Source organism: Oncorhynchus mykiss, chromosome 21 (genome assembly GCF_057628025.1).
Source record: "Oncorhynchus mykiss isolate SJ-2025 chromosome 21, ASM5762802v1, whole genome shotgun sequence".
NCBI lineage: Eukaryota > Metazoa > Chordata > Actinopteri > Salmoniformes > Salmonidae > Oncorhynchus > Oncorhynchus mykiss.
The window spans coordinates 10,638,927-10,654,831 of NC_143042.1; the positions used below are offsets into that span (position 1 = coordinate 10,638,927).

Sequence of the window (15,905 nt, forward strand, 5' to 3'; positions counted from 1 at the left end):
ACTTCTATGTACCAAAATGTACAACAAAGCATACATTTTCATTTTTCATTTCATTGAGGAATCTTAGTAGAATTAAGATGCAATATCCATCATAACTGGATTTTACTACTGTATATTTCAGACAAAAACCTTCCAAACTGACAAAACTGCATTTTGTTATTTATGAGACTTGATGCCAAGTAGTACCATTAACCAAACCACGAGAAAAGTAGAACGGCACAGGAAAAAAATACTGCCTGATGACAACTTTATTGCTTCACACAATATGTGAGCCTATCCATACAAACGTGGGTAGAAAACCTAAAAATCACAAAAATTACAAAGTCTGACTGCTACCCATTAATCTATGCCTGGTATGGACAGAGTAGGGGAGGACAGTCCATACACCTCAGATTGACATGATCTCTGGTCCAAGCTCATATTCCTGCTGTGGTAAGGTGTTCGGTGGAGTGGGTGCATCCTGTACAGAGACAGGTCACATCATCTGGTGGCTTTCCCATTCTCGTGGACGTCCATTCTGTTAACAGTAGAAGAAAAGTCAACTAATTATTTATCATAAGACTGTCTACTCCATAACAGGTATTGGACAATCAGATTTCAGTCAAGAAAACAAACTACAACATCTATATCAAACATTATAAACGGAGTGGTTCGAGCCCTGAATGCTGATTGGCTGACAGAAGTGGTACATCAGACAGTATACCACAGGTATGACAACATGTATTTTTACATTTTACATGTTTTTGTATTTTTACGACTTTGGTAACCAGTTTATAGTAGCAATAAGGCACCTCTGGGATTTGTGGTATAGGGCCAATATACCACAGCTAAGGGGCTGTATCCAGGCACTTCGCGTTGCATTGTGCATAAGAACAGCCCTTAGCCATAGTATATTGGCCATATAACACACCCTTTCGGCCTTATTGCTTAATTAGAACTAGGGGCTATAATACACTGATGTGGGGAATGGTTATATACAGTACATTATCACACACCCATTCTCATCTTTAAGGTGCTGGTATAACTCTGCCTTGTTGTTCACAGAGCTGATCCTTCCGGCAAACTCCTGGTGTTTCCTGGAGTTGGCCACAGTGATTCTGTTAGTCCACATGGTGAGCAGGGACACCGGACCTACATTGTAACCACAGGCCGAAAACACACACAGAGACAGAAAGATCAGTGAAAAGGAACAATACTGGTAATGGCACACCTTAATGTATTGTCTCTGAATAAAAAAGGTAATTAATGCAGTGATGAAACAAAACAAATAATAATAGAATACTACTCATTGCAATGATAACCATGAACATGGCATTCAACAAATATGCCAGTTCACACCATGGATCTGAGGACAATAAGGTCAAGGCCAACCAGAAGGGGGGTGGGGCATGCACCTTTGGCTTTTTCAGGTAGTTGGATCTCTTCCAGACGGGGCTTCTTGTTGAGAGGCTCTGGCGAGTCAGGAGAATCCTTTATGACCTCCGACTCCCCCTGCTCCTCCTTTCCACGCTCTAGTGCCCCCTTCAGCCTGGTGGATGAATCAAATTGTATTTGTCACATGCGCCAAATACAGCAGGTGTAGAACTTGTGAAACACTTAGTTACAAGCCCTTAAACCAACAATACTTTAAGAAGTAAAAAAGTGTTAAGTAGAAAAAAGAAAAGTAACGAATAATTAAACAGCAGCAGTAAAATACAGAGGTACAGAGTCAATGTGCGGGGGCACCGATTAGTCAAGGTAATTGAGGTAATATGTACATGCAGGTAGAGTTCAAGTGACTATGCGTTGATTATAAACGGGGAGTAGCAGCAGCGTTAAAGAGGGTTCTGGGTAGCCCTTTGATTAGCTGTTAAGGAGTCTTATGGCTTGGGGGTAGAATCCAACAGTATGACAGTGACGAGGAGAATACCAGGGTAAAATACTAAACCGGTATATACAGTGCCAGTCAAGTTTGGACACCTAACAAGTGCTCAGCATATGTGGGAACTCCTTCAAGACTGTTGGAAAATCACTCCTGGTGAAGCTGGTTGAGAGAATGCCAAGAGTGTGCAAAGCTGTCATCAAGGCAAAGGGTTGCTTGGGGTGATTTGTTTAACACTTTTTTTTGGTTACTACATTATTTCATAGTGTTAATGTCTTCACTACTTTTCTACAATGTAGGAAATAGGAAAACATAAAGAAAAACCCTTGAATGAGTAGGTGTGTCCAAACCTTTGACTGGTACTGTATATATTATTACAAATATATATATATTTTTTTTTTCTTCAGAATCACAGAGTTGATTGGATGCAGGTCTGTTGTTTAAAACAGTAGGTCAGGCTTAGGTCAAACAAAATGTGTGTTGTCACCCTGACCTCTCTGACTCCTGCCAATTTTTGTCCTCTGAATCCTTGTTGATGCTCTTCTCTGCCTTGTCCTCCTTGTCCTCCCTCTTCCTCCCCCGTTTCTTCCTCTCCTCCTCCTCGGGGGGTTTGCTGCGGCAGGCGATGATGCAGTCCAGAACCCTCTGGTGTCGCTCACTGCCAGCTACGTGGGTCTTCACCAGAGTCTCCAGCTCGTTCCACATGATGCGGTATTGCTCATCCCTAAAGCCCGGAGGAGACATTAACCAGTCAGGACAGGAGACCAGGCACACACACTGAACTTATACATGGTTCCCACCTCCAAACACTCAGGGAGCGACACAGTTACACTTTCAGACTCTCCCCAATTCACTCTCTTCCGCACACATCCTTAACATACAAACACAGACACGTACACACACACACACACCCTGTTTCCCACCCCTAAACACTCAGGGAGTGACAATAAGTCACAACATCAGTCTCTCTCTCACACAGAGACAGACTACCTTTTAGGGCCCTTTCCCCTGGAGCCCACAGTGGAGATGGGAAGAGGGTCGTTCTTCCTCTCCATATCCACCAGGTTGTAAACGGTCTTCTGGCAGGTCAGCAAGTCCTCCTCACTCAGACTCTCCTTCACTATGAGGTTAGCCAGCGGAACCACCTGGATCACACACACAATTAACACATACACAGTCACACACATACAATGAACACACAAGTCACACAGACCGTTAAAAAAATAAATCAAACGAGTGATATGAGGTGAGCAACTGTGCAGTGTGTGAAAGAAGGCTGTTGTCCTGCTCACCGCCTGCATGTTGAAGATGGTGGTCTGGGAAATGATCATTGGCCAATAGCGAGTGTAACGCTCCAGCTGGGCTTTGGCTCTCTCCGCCGGGGGCTTCCCACTAGCCTCAGTGTCTGGGGACTCTGGGACAGGAGTCAGACGGTTCTCCCTCATGAACTCGCCAAAGTCCTGCGGCAGACACCCCAAAGATACTGGTATAAAACTTTTGGTCCCACTTTAGAATAAGTGTATTTTATACCTACCAGTGTTAACATGGTAGTTACATAGACACAGCGTAAATATAGGACATTGCAGGTACACATCGTTACATAACACAGTACACAGCTGTTACACCAGTTCGTTGTTTATGTGTTTTCACAGTGACATTTTATATGCATTAGATTTGTAAACAAACTCCAATTAGTTGTGACTAAACCTCCTCTGCCCCTTACAGTGATGTAGTAGTCAGTCACTATGGGGTAGAGGAGGAAGGCGCTTACAGTAATGTAGTAGTCAGTCACTATGGGGTAGAGGAGGAAGGAGCTTACAGTAATGTAGTAGTCAGTCACTATGGGGTAGAGGAGGAAGGGGCTTACAGTAATGTGGTATCTAGTCACTATGGTGTAGAGGAGGAAGGGGTGGGAGGGGCTTACAGTAATGTGGTAGTCAGTCACTATGGGGTAGAGGAGGAAGGGGCTTACAGTAATGTGGTATCTAGTCACTATGGTGTAGAGGAGGAAGGGGTGGGAGGGGCTTACAGTAATGTGGTAGTCAGTCACTATGGGGTAGAGGAGGGAGGGGATTACAGTAATGTAGTAGTCAGTCACTATGGGGTAGAGGAGGAAGGGGCTTACAGTAATGTGGTATCTAGTCACTGGTGTAGAGGAGGAAGGGGTGGGAGGGGCTTACAGTAATGTAGTAGTCAGTCACTATGGGGTAGAGGAGGAAGGGGCTTACAGTAATGTGGTAGTCAGTCAATATGGGGTAGAGGATGAAGGGGTGGGAGGGGCTTACAGTAATGTGGTAGTCAGTCACTATGGGGTAGAGGAGGAAGGGGCTTACAGTAATGTAGTAGTCAGTCACTATGGGGTAGAGGAGGGAGGGGCTTACAGTAATGTGGTAGTCAGTCACTATGGGGTAGAGGATGAAGGGGTGGGAGGGGCTTACAGTAATGTGGTAGTCAGTCACTATGGGGTAGAGGAGGGAGGGGCTTACAGTAATGTGGTAGTCAGTCACTATGGGGTAGAGGAGGAAGGGGCTTACAGTAATGTAGTAGTCAGTCACTATGGGGTAGAGGAGGAAGGAGCTTACAGTAATGTGGTAGTCAGTCACTGGGGTAGAGGAGGAAGGGGTGGGAGGAGCTTACAGTAATGTGGTAGTCAGTCACTATAGGGTAGAGGAGGAAGAGGTAGGAGGGGCTTACAGTAATGTGGTAGTCAGTCACTATGGGGTAGAGGAGGAAGGGGTGGGAGGGGCTTACAGTAATGTGGTAGTCAGTCACTATGGGGTAGAGGAGGAAGGGGCTTACAGTAATGTGGTAGTCAGTCACTATGGGGTAGAGGAGGAAGAGGTGGGAGGGGCTTACAGTGATGCGGTAGTCAGTCACCCGGCCCCCACAGCCCTCGCTAATGGAGGGAGGGTCCTCCAAGGTGGAGCGGGTGCTATTGAGCACATGCAGGAAGATCTCCCCGCCGTGGCTGCTCAGCATGTGGCTGATGACCTTTGACCCGGACTTCCTGGGCTGCTCCAGCAGCACTGAGCGACCTGCAATGCAATCAATCACCATCTGTATTTCAACTACATTTGTTTGTATTTTCTGTATGCAAGTAGTATTAACATTTAGGGTAGGGGGTAGAGGCAAGGGGCAGGGGCAAAAATATTCAGGCTCACCGTTCAGCAAGAAGTTGGTCAAACACGATGAGGGTCGGCTGTTGACGTCCGTAGGCGAGATCCGATAGGCTCCAGTGCAGTAGTGCAGTTCTGAGCCACCAGTTCACACACAGACACACACGCAAGAAAGATGGGAAATATCCAGATAAGCCAAAGGAGAATATTACAACAGAAAATGCTCTTGGGATTTTGATGTGTCGATATCAAGGACCTCTTATCTTTATAATTTCAAACGCCACTCAAGCCCCACCTCTACCGAAACTTTTCATTGAGTTAGCGCGACAACAAATAACTACGTTTCCCAGGGTTCATGGTGCCTACCTACACTGTTGGTGCGAGGAGTGCACCACTTAAGAGTAACCGTCTCCTTAAGTCCACTGTCTCGACTCGTACTACCAGCCATGTGAAGGTCGCCTGAACGACAGAAAAAAAGGAGAGATGAAAGGGAGAAACTGAATGTTTACTGTAGTGGTTTTATGGCCAAGCCACTAAAAGCCACAATAATTTAGTGGCCAAAACAATACAGATTATTTTATTATTATTATTTCTTAAAACCTCACCACTTTTGAAGAACTCAAGATGGGCGTCCCTGTGATGCAGGAGCTCTACGTCGTAATTGGCCGACGTGTTGGCGTGCTGCTCCTCCTTCACACCCAAAGGAGACGGAGAAGACCAAAAAAAAGACATCAGCGAGGTATCCTTTTCATTGACATTGTAGTCATTTCGCAGACGCTCTTATCCAGAGCGACTTGCAGTAGTGAGTGCCTATCCACTGCTGTCAAGACAAACAAACACTGCTGCTTTCATGTTAACAAAGGTTCAAGAAGTACCAGCAAATGCATAAACCACTGATTTTTGCATCGTCTCTCTCTTTTGTTCTCTCTTCCGTTCTTCCTATAAGGTGATTCCGGTGATGTGAAGATTGACAGCTGTGGTTGTTGCAGTCTAAAGTTTAAGGGTCTGACGTGTATTTCAGTGAAAAGGGCTGTACATGTTTTCTAACTCAGATGAATAACATGGGACTACATGGAGGACAAAAACATTTGGGGCGAAAGTTAGGAGATAGGCGTCTACCTACCTATCATGGCTAAGGACTAAATGACTTACTATTCAAATAAGAGAAAGAGAGAGAGGAAAGAGAGAGGGAAAGGAAAGGAGGGACAGAGGGTGGTCTGATACCAATACGTACTACTCAACACAGCACAAAGGACCACAACAAGACACTACAAGGAGGGACTGCGACCAATCAACTCTGAGGTAGAGAAGGCACCAACAAGGAGTCATACAGGACATGAGGCCGGGGGAGGGGGGGCAAACTACAGGGCACGTAATGCGTACATTCTCATCCACCAAACATGCTAACACTCTCAACACTGATTGGCTGCTGGAATGTCAAGTGGACAATTGGCGGCCAATCAAAAGTGAGAGCTGTTGAGCGTCCGATGGATGGACAAAACCAATCCACACAGCCTTGCGTTCTGCGGTCCCTCTTGGTGTGTGTTTAAGAGTACTGACCTGCTCGCAAACATTTAATGTGGGCTAGCAAAACAGAAAATACAGCATGAAAACAGCAGCGGTTCCAAGAGTCATTTCAACATGATGATGAACAAATAAAGAACAGTGTGTAAAATCATAGTGCACAATGGCTGACGGGGAAGAAGAACAAAGTTTGGGACATTTTGGGGCCGAGGATGTGGTGGGGGTGTGGCAAGGTTAGGGTATCAGAAGGTTGAGGCGAGTGAAGCGATAGGTGCATTGGGTGGAAGGGCCAATAGAAAATGTGTAATGTGTTGGTTTGTGGATGCAGAGAAAATAAGTGGGCGGGTCAGGATAGGTCATTTTGCAGACGGGACGTCGCCCTTTACAAACGTTCGTCCAGCCTTCAAAAATAGCCCACCTTATTCCTTAAATAACTAATCTAACATCAGTCATGACATGAAGGAGGCGGGAAAATAGTTAACTCAAGACTGCTGGGACACAGCCCTGAAGGAAGTAATGGGTGGGAGTCAGTGAAAAGGGTGAAAGGTTATAGATGGGGCTGGTGAAGGCCTGAACCTTGGGAGAGCTAGAGGACAGAAGACGTACCTTCATTGGGATGTTGGTGATGGTGGTGGAGGCAAGGTCAAAGTGCTGCTGCACTAGAATGTTGAGTTTGGTGGCCAGGTGCCTCCCTGCCCGCACACTGTGAACCTCGCTGGTCAGCAGAGAGGAGACCTGTCGGTACAGAGGAGGACTATGTAGGACTTTAACACTAACAAAGTAGCATGCCATTTTTTATTGTATGGCATCTCTATAGAACTTGGTAACTACAGCATGTGGAAATGAGCACACGTTAACAGGATACTAACAGTATATTTTATCTACATCAGATTAAGTATGCGTTGATATGACAAAGTGTGTTTGGAGCGATGTTATACATATCTAGATTAACCTTTAGACTAGGTGAAAACAGAGTCAATTTAATGCAACCCTGAGCAGGTTTAAACCTACCTCTTTCTTTGGCCGGTCTGAGACCAGTGTGTCCTCTCCTTGAGGGAAGATGTGGACGAGCACCAGCTCACACTGCTGGATAGACATCAGTCTGAAACACAGAGACACGTTGGAATGCATTGGAAAGATTCAGGACACTTCTTTAGGATCCTCTCAAAACCCTTCTAAGATGACCAATGAAATTAACCCAGTCTAACAAATCTCCTCCTCTAAAATCCATTTGAATTCTCCCATCAAAAATCTGACTTCTAAAGTTCATATTTATCCCCACTAAAGAGTGTAAAAACAGTGTTATTCTCATCTCAATATCTCATACCTGTCTGAGCCTGCTGCCATCTTGTTTTGCTCTAGAATGGTCTCTTGCACACAATCCTCCAGCATTCGCACATGGGTGTCACTGTAACAGACAAACACACAATACCCCATTAGGATTTCCATGGTTGCCTTCAAAGATGGGCAGTATCTACAGGTTCTCAATTAATAACCAGGTTTAACAGAATCAATAGATCATCTCTTTTGGTACGGTCCTTCGGTGGCTCACTTTTGGAGTCAGGTCCAGGAGTGGTTGTTAAGTCATAATCTGTGTTCAGAGGGACCTACAAACAGCACTCTTAGGAGATCTGAAAAACCACCATCAATCAATGGGAAATATGAGTATTTATTTTAAGGGAAATCTTGGCACAAACAGAGAGGTTCAAGACCTTCGTAAGTCTTCTGGGAAAGATGGGTTAGTCTGTGGACATCGGAGGGTTGGAATTAAGATTGTGGTGGTTAATTCGTCGGGGCATGGACTCTACAAGCTATCGAAAGCATTCCACAGGGATGGTGGCCCATGACTCCAATGCTTCCCACAGTTGTGTCAAGTTGGCTGGATGTCCTTTGAGTGGTGGACCATTCTTGATATACACGGAAAACTGTTGAGCGTGGAAAACCCAGCAGCATTGCAGTTCTTGACACTCAAACCGGTGCACCTGGCACCAATTACCATATCCCGTTCAAAGGAACTTGCCCATTTACCCTCTGAATGACACACACACAATCCATGTCTCAATTGTCTCAAGGATTAAAAAACCTTCTTCACCCTGCCTCCTCCCTTTCATCTATACCAGGGCTCCACAACCCTGTTCCTGTAGAGCTGCCCTCCTGTGTGTTTTTCTTCCAACCCCAGTTGTAACTGACCTGATTCATCTTATCAACGAGCTAATTATGAGAATCAGGTATGCTAGATTAGGGTTGGAGAAAAAATGTACAGGACAGTAGCTCTCCAGAAACAGTGTTGGAGAGCCCTGATCTACAGTGGATTTAACAAGTGACATCAATAAGGCATCATAGCTTACACCTGTATTCACCTGATCAGTCTATGTCAGGGTTCCCCAACTGGGAATTTGGCCCCAAAAATTATATGAACAAAAAAATGTTTTTTTTATTGTTGGACAGAAGACTGTAAAAAGACCAGCAAATCAGCTCCAAGTGACTTTAATTTCGGAAATCTGTTCCAAAGTATTATCACACATATTAGAAATGTGTAATTGTATACAAATGTCAGCAAGATTTGAAGTGATTAGGTTTTAGTCTTCCATTTGGGCTTCTTGTGGTCAATGAGCAGTCTATACATTATTTGTAATTATGTTCCGTCCCCCTGAACATTCACTCATGAAAAACAAATAGATTAAAAAAAATACATTTCAAAAAAAAGAAATCGGCCTGCAGCTGAGTCCAGTTGATGATCCCTGGTCTATGTAAAGTACACTCAGTGTATATATAGAATTGTAATGTTTTCCACAGGTCCTACAACTAGGGGAGAGGGGGGGTAGTGGAATAATAAAAAAATATATATACAGTCTAAAGTTTGGACACACCTACTCATTCAAGGGTTTTTCTTTATTTGTAATATTGTATACATTGTAGTGAAGACATCAAAAGTATGAAATAACACATATGGAATTGTGTAGTGAGCAAAAAAGTGTTAAATCAAAATGTATTTTATATTTGAGATTTTTCAAAGTAGCCACCCTTTGCCTTGATGACAACTTTGCACACTCTTAGCATTCTCTCAACCAGCTTCAAGAGGTAGTCACCTGGAATGCATTTCAATTAACAGGTGTGCCATCTTAAAAGTTCATTTGTGGATTTTTTTTCCTTCTTAATGTGTTTGGTAGGGGTGGTATACAGAAGATAGTCCTATTTGGTAAAGCCCATATTATGGGAAGAACAGCTCAAATAAACAAAGAGAAATGACAGTCCATCATTACTTTAAGACATAAACCAGCAGCATACCACCCTGCATCCTACTGCTGGCTTGCTTCTAAAGCTAAGCAGGGTTGGTCCTGGATGGGTGTTGGTCCTGAACCAGATGTTGCTGGAAGTGGTGTTGGAGTGCCAGTAGGAGGTCCCCTTTCCTCTGGTCTAAAAAAATATCCCAATGCCCCAGGGCAGTGATTCGGGACAATGCCCTGTGTAGGGTGCCATCTTTCGGATGGGATGTTAAACAGGTGTCCTGACTCTCTGTGGTCACTAAAGATCCCATGGCACTTATTGTAAGAGTAAGGGTGTTAACCCCAGTGTCCTGGCTAAATTTCCAATCTGGCCTTCATACCATCACGGTCACCGAATCATCCCCAGTTTACAATTGGCTCATTCATCCCTCTCCCCTGTAACTATTCACCAGGTTGTTGCTGTAAATGAGAATGTGTTCTCAGTCAACTTACCTGGTTAAATAAAAAAGGTCAGTCAATCTGGAAAATTTTAACGTTTTTTCTTTGAAACTTTCTTCAAATACAGTCACAACAACTATCATGGAACTGGCTCTCATGAGGACTGCCACAGGAAAGGAAGACCCAGAGTTACCTCCGCTGCAGAGGATAAGTTCATTCGAGTTACCAGCATCAGAAATTGCAGCCCAAATAAATGCTTCACAAAGTTCAAGTAACAGACACATCTCAACATCAACTGTTCAGAGGATACTGTGTGAATCAGCCCTTCATGGTCAAATTGCTGCAGAGAAACCACTACTAAAGGACACCAATAAGAAGCAGACTTGCTTGGGCCAAGAAACACGAGCAATGGACATAGACTGGTGGAAATGTGTCCTTAGGTCAGGAGTCCAAATTGGAGATTTTTGGTTCCAACCGCCATGTCTTTGTGAGACGCGGTGTGGGTGAACGTATAATCTCTGCATGTATATTTCCCACCTTAAAACATGGAGAAGGTGTTATGGTGCTCTGCTGGTGACACTGTCTGTGATTTATTTAGAATTCAAGGAACACTTAACCAGCATGGCTACCACAGCATTCTGCAGCGATAAGCCATCCCACCTGGTTTGCGCTTAGTGGGACTATCATTTGTTTTTCAACAGGACAATGACCTAACACACCTCCAGGCTGTGTAAGGGATAATTGACCAAGAAGAAGAGTGATGGAGTGCTGCATCAGATGACCTGGCCTCCACAATCACCCAACCTCAACACAATTGAGATGGTTTGGGATGAGTTGGACCGCAGAGTGAAAGAAAAACAGCTAACAAGTGCTCAGCATATGTGGGAACTCCAAGACTGTTGGAAAAGCATTCCAGGTAATTGCTGGTTGAGAGAATGCCAAGAGTGTGCAAAGCTGTCATCAAGGCAAAGGGTGGCTACTTTGAAGAATCTCAAATATATTTTGATTTGTTGAACACTTTTTTTGGTTACTACATGATTCTGTGTGTTATTTTTTAGTTTGGATGTCTTCACTATTATTCTACAAAGTATAAAAAAGTAAAAATAAAGAAAAATCTGTGAATGAGTGTGGATTTGGGGATTTTAAATTATACAAGTAATGTTATTTGATAGTTCCAAATATTTCTGTTAATTTCATTGCTGATCTATCCCCTAAAAATTTTTTATTATAATAAATAAACAAACAATTATTTACTAATTATGTTAATGTTTACCTCTTGGCGTTTGTAAGGCAGATAATGCGCCCCCTGTTGGCCACCCTGTCAGCAGTGTCCATGAGGGTGGTGCGTGCCTCGTGCTGGTACTCAGTGATCTTACACAGTGACTCCACCGCTGCCACCAGGCCGTGCAGGACGCTGCAACACTCAGGGTCCTCCTGCGGGTTAGGTGGACCCACAGCTGCCAGAGCAGACATGAGCTATCACATGAATACAAAGGGAAGCAGGTCAAGTCAACAATACATACAACAAAACCTCTATCTGGACAGGATTGGTTAACCTCAAATTGAGACAATGAGATTGGTAGTAGTGTAGTGAGTATTGCAATAACAAAAAGCTGTAGACTTTCAACAATAGATTGCTTAGAACCATAGAATTAGTGCTGTACAAAATTGCTGCCCTGTTGATAAATAAGCATCCATCTCTCGAAGATGGAAATAAAGTACCTCATGAGTGCTTTGGTCCTCTTGCCTCCAGCTGTTCAGAATGTGGAACTCTGAATCACTCACAATGTAGTTGATCTGAAACATAACCACTGAAGCAATATAATGTGCTGTGCCCAACTCGGAATATGAATGAACACAGACGAGTTGGCCAACCCAGACAGACTATACTCTGTTCTAAAACAGACTAGACCACCAGGCAACGCCAAGCTATGGGATGGAGGGACTTACCAGTTTCTTGAGGGGGTAAACGTCGTAGAGGATGCGGCAGTACTCCATGGAGCACTCCACAGCACAGGTCCACAGGGACTTGGACACTGGGGCCAGTGGGATCATGCCCTGGCCACGGCTCTTGGTCAGCACGTCACACTCCACCTGCTGCCGACTGGACTCTGCCATATAAGGGCAGTGGTCGACCACGAAGGCCGTCTTGTGGGAGACTGAGAACATCTTCATCTCTGGTTCAGCCCTGTGTGAGTTCTGCAGAGGTGATAGGAGATATTTAGTCTGATGCTAAGAAACCATCTCTTCTCAATTTAGATGAAAAGAGCAAGGCACCAGTAACAGTCAGGAAAGCTAAGGCCAGCTTCTTCAGGCAGAAGTTTGCATCCTGTAGCTCCAACTCCAAAAAGTTCTGGGACACTGAAGTCCATGGAGAACAAGAGCACCTCCTCCCAGCTGCCCACTGCACTGAGGCTAGGTAACACGGTCACCACCGATAAATCCATGATTATCGAAAACTTCAATAAGCATTTCTCAACGGCTGGCCATGCCTTCCGCCTGGCTACTTCAACCTCGGCCAACAGCCCCGCCCCCCCCGCTGCTCCTCGCCCAAGCCTCTCCAGGTTCTCCTTTACCCAAATCCAGATTGCAGATGTTCTGAAAGAGCTGCAAAACCTGGACCCGTACAAATCAGCTGGGCTTGACAATCTGGACCCTCTATTTCTGAAACTATCCGCCACCATTGTCGCAACCCCTATTACCAGCCTGTTCAACCTCTCTTTCATATCGTCTGAGATCCCCAAGGATTGGAAAGCTGCCGCAGTCATCCCCCTCTTCAAAGGGGGAGACACCCTGGACCCAAACTGTTACAGACCTATATCCATCCTGCCCTGCCTATCTAAGGTCTTCGAAAGCCAAGTCAACAAACAGGTCACTGACCATCTCGAATCCCACTGTACCTTCTCCGCTGTGCAATCTGGTTTCCGAGCCGGTCACGGGTGCACCTCAGCCACACTCAAGGTACTAAACGATATCATAACCGCCATCGATAAAAGACAGTACTGTGCAGCAGTCTTCATCGACCTTGCCAAGGCTTTCGACTCTGTCAATCACCATATTCTTATCGGCAGACTCAGTAGCCTCGGTTTTTCGGATGACTGCCTTGCCTGGTTCACCAATTACTTTGCAGACAGAGTTCAGTGTGTCAAATCGGAGGGCATGCTGTCCGGTCCTCTGGCAGTCTCTATGGGGGTGCCACAGGGTTCAATTCTCGGGCCGACTCTTTTCTCTGTATACATCAATGATGTTGCTCTTGCTGCGGGCGATTCCCTGATCCACCTCTACGCAGACGACACCATTCTATATACTTTCGGCCCGTCATTGGACACTGTGCTATCTAACCTCCAAACAAGCTTCAATGCCATACAACACTCCTTCCGTGGCCTCCAACTGCTCTTAAACGCTAGTAAAACCAAATGCATGCTTTTCAACCGATCGCTGCCTGCACCCGCATGCCTGACTAGCATCACCACCCTGGATGGTTCCGACCTAGAATATGTGGACATCTATAAGTACCTAGGTGTCTGGCTAGACTGCAAACTCTCCTTCCAGACTCATATCAAACATCTCCAATCGAAAATCAAATCAAGAGTCGGCTTTCTATTCCGCAACAAAGCCTCCTTCACTCACGCCGCCAAGCTTACCCTAGTAAAACTGACTATCCTACCGATCCTCGACTTCGGCGATGTCATCTACAAAATGGCTTCCAACACTCTACTCAGCAAACTGGATGCAGTCTATCACAGTGCCATCCGTTTTGTCACTAAAGCACCTTATACCACCCACCACTGCGACTTGTATGCTCTAGTCGGCTGGCCCTCGCTACATATTCGTCACCAGACCCACTGGCTCCAGGTCATCTACAAGTCCATGCTAGGTAAAGCTCCGCCTTATCTCAGCTCACTGGTCACAATGGCAACACCCATCCGTAGCACGCGCTCCAGCAGGTGTATCTCACTGATCATCCCTAAAGCCAACACCTCATTTGGCTGCCTTTCGTTCCAGTACTCTGCTGCCTGTGACTGGAACGAATTGCAAAAATCGCTGAAGTTGGAGACTTTTATCTCCCTCACCAACTTCAAACATCAGCTATCTGAGCAGCTAACCGATCGCTGCAGCTGTACATAGTCTATTGGTAAATAGCCCACCCATTTTCACCTACCTCATCCCCATACTGTTTTTATTTATTTACTTTTCTGCTCTTTTGCACACCAATATCTCTATGACCATCTGATCATTTACATGATCTTGTTAATTGTTTACTCCATGTGTAACTCTGTGTTGTCTGCTCACACTGCTATGCTTTATCTTGGCCAAGTCGCAGTTGCAAATGAGAACTTGTTCTCAACTAGCCTACCTGGTTAAATAAAGGTGAAATAAAAAATAAAAATAAAAAACATTAGCTAGCTGCAGCCGACGTACTGACACCAATTTACATTGCTAATATATACAGTAGCTAACTAGGCTGAACGAGAAACATGCCCTATGACAATGTCCTTTAGCTATAGATTTAGCTAGCTAACGTAAATTGGCTAAGATAAGTTACCCTGGATAACGGTCGTTAGCTAGCTTGCTTACTTACTTAACTTGGCTAGCTAGATTTAATTACAAGCGTTAGCTAGCTAGCTAGTTTCCAGACCGATTAAAAAAAACTTGCTACGTTAGCTAGCTAGCTAAGTAGTGGGTGAGCCGTCTGCAGAAGTACCTGGGACTGATGAGACTGAGGCGCGTCGATTTGCCAACGTTAAACCAAGCTAATGTTAGTTTAGTTTGCTAGCCAGATTAGCTATCAAACATAGTTATCTTACAAATTAGTCTAAAATAAAGTCAGGTTTTCACACCATATAGCACCCGTATTTTATGGTTCATTTCCACCAGCGAAAATACGGATTGTAGTTGTACAACTAAGTTAATAGCTATCTATGTGGGTAATAAAAAAAACGACATAATGCTGGAGCAAAACAAATAAATCCGAGGCGGCTGTAGATGTTATTGATGGAACTATGTCCGTCGTGTATGGATGGTCCGTGTCTTACATCAACATCTTTTCATGGTTCCTGTCTTCTTTGCTTAGATAAATTGAGCAGGGTTCCCCAAGTGGAGGCCCGCGGACCAAATTTGGTTTTATTTGGCCCCCCAAGTTTTCTGAATTTTCATTGTTGGACAGGCTGTAAAACACCAGGAAAATATCTCCAATTGATTTTATTCTGGAAATATGTCCCCAAGTATTCCCACTCATATGTTTTTAATTTAACTAGGCAAGTCAGTTAAGAATAAATACTCATTCTTTCTTATTCTTCTTTACAATGACATTCGGTTACTGGCCCAATGTGATTGTATACCAGAGAATATAAATGTATTGGATTTATATAGCACTTTTATACCAACTGAGCAACCATTTTTGTGTCAGAACATTCACCACACATCAGCTATCAGGTGGAGAGATGAGGAGTGATGTATGCCAATTAGGAATGAGGGGGATGATTAGGCGGCCATGATGGAATGTGGCCAGGTTGGGAATTTAGCCATGACAACGGGGTGAAAACCCCTACTCTTACAATAAACTTCATGGGATTTTGAATGACCACAGAGTCAGGACACCAGTTTTAATGCCCCATCTGAAAGACGTTGTTCCCAAATGTAATCAAGGTTTGAAATGATGCTGTTTTAGTCAAATATTATATCTGTTTAGGCTTCTTGTGGTCAATTTGAAGTGTACAAATATGTTTTTATCATGTT

At 44.4% G+C, this 15,905-nt stretch overlaps 1 protein-coding gene across 4 annotated transcripts; it reads right to left on the minus strand.

Annotated features, from left to right (window-relative positions):
* Positions 1-230: 230 nt before the first annotated feature.
* On the minus strand, positions 231-15,332 carry LOC110501023 (integrator complex subunit 13). Of its 4 annotated transcripts, none has more exons than XM_090213713.1 (17): positions 15,203-15,332; positions 12,117-12,365; positions 11,889-11,963; positions 11,440-11,642; positions 7,829-7,909; positions 7,513-7,603; positions 7,108-7,236; positions 5,583-5,667; positions 5,344-5,436; positions 5,023-5,112; positions 4,718-4,896; positions 3,154-3,321; positions 2,852-3,006; positions 2,355-2,585; positions 1,395-1,528; positions 996-1,131; positions 231-517 (listed from the first exon to the last, which is right to left on the minus strand). In XM_090213713.1, the coding sequence occupies exons 2-17, from the start codon at positions 12,339-12,341 to the stop codon at positions 481-483; spliced, it is 2,112 nt and encodes a 703-aa protein (XP_090069839.1). In that variant the 5' UTR covers positions 12,342-12,365; positions 15,203-15,332; the 3' UTR covers positions 231-480. The 4 variants fall into 4 exon arrangements, with proteins under 4 accessions (XP_090069839.1, XP_036813094.1, XP_036813091.1 ...); XM_036957199.2 differs by having other exon boundaries at positions 14,872-15,265; XM_036957196.2 differs by having other exon boundaries at positions 15,008-15,251.
* Positions 15,333-15,905: the final 573 nt, after the last annotated feature.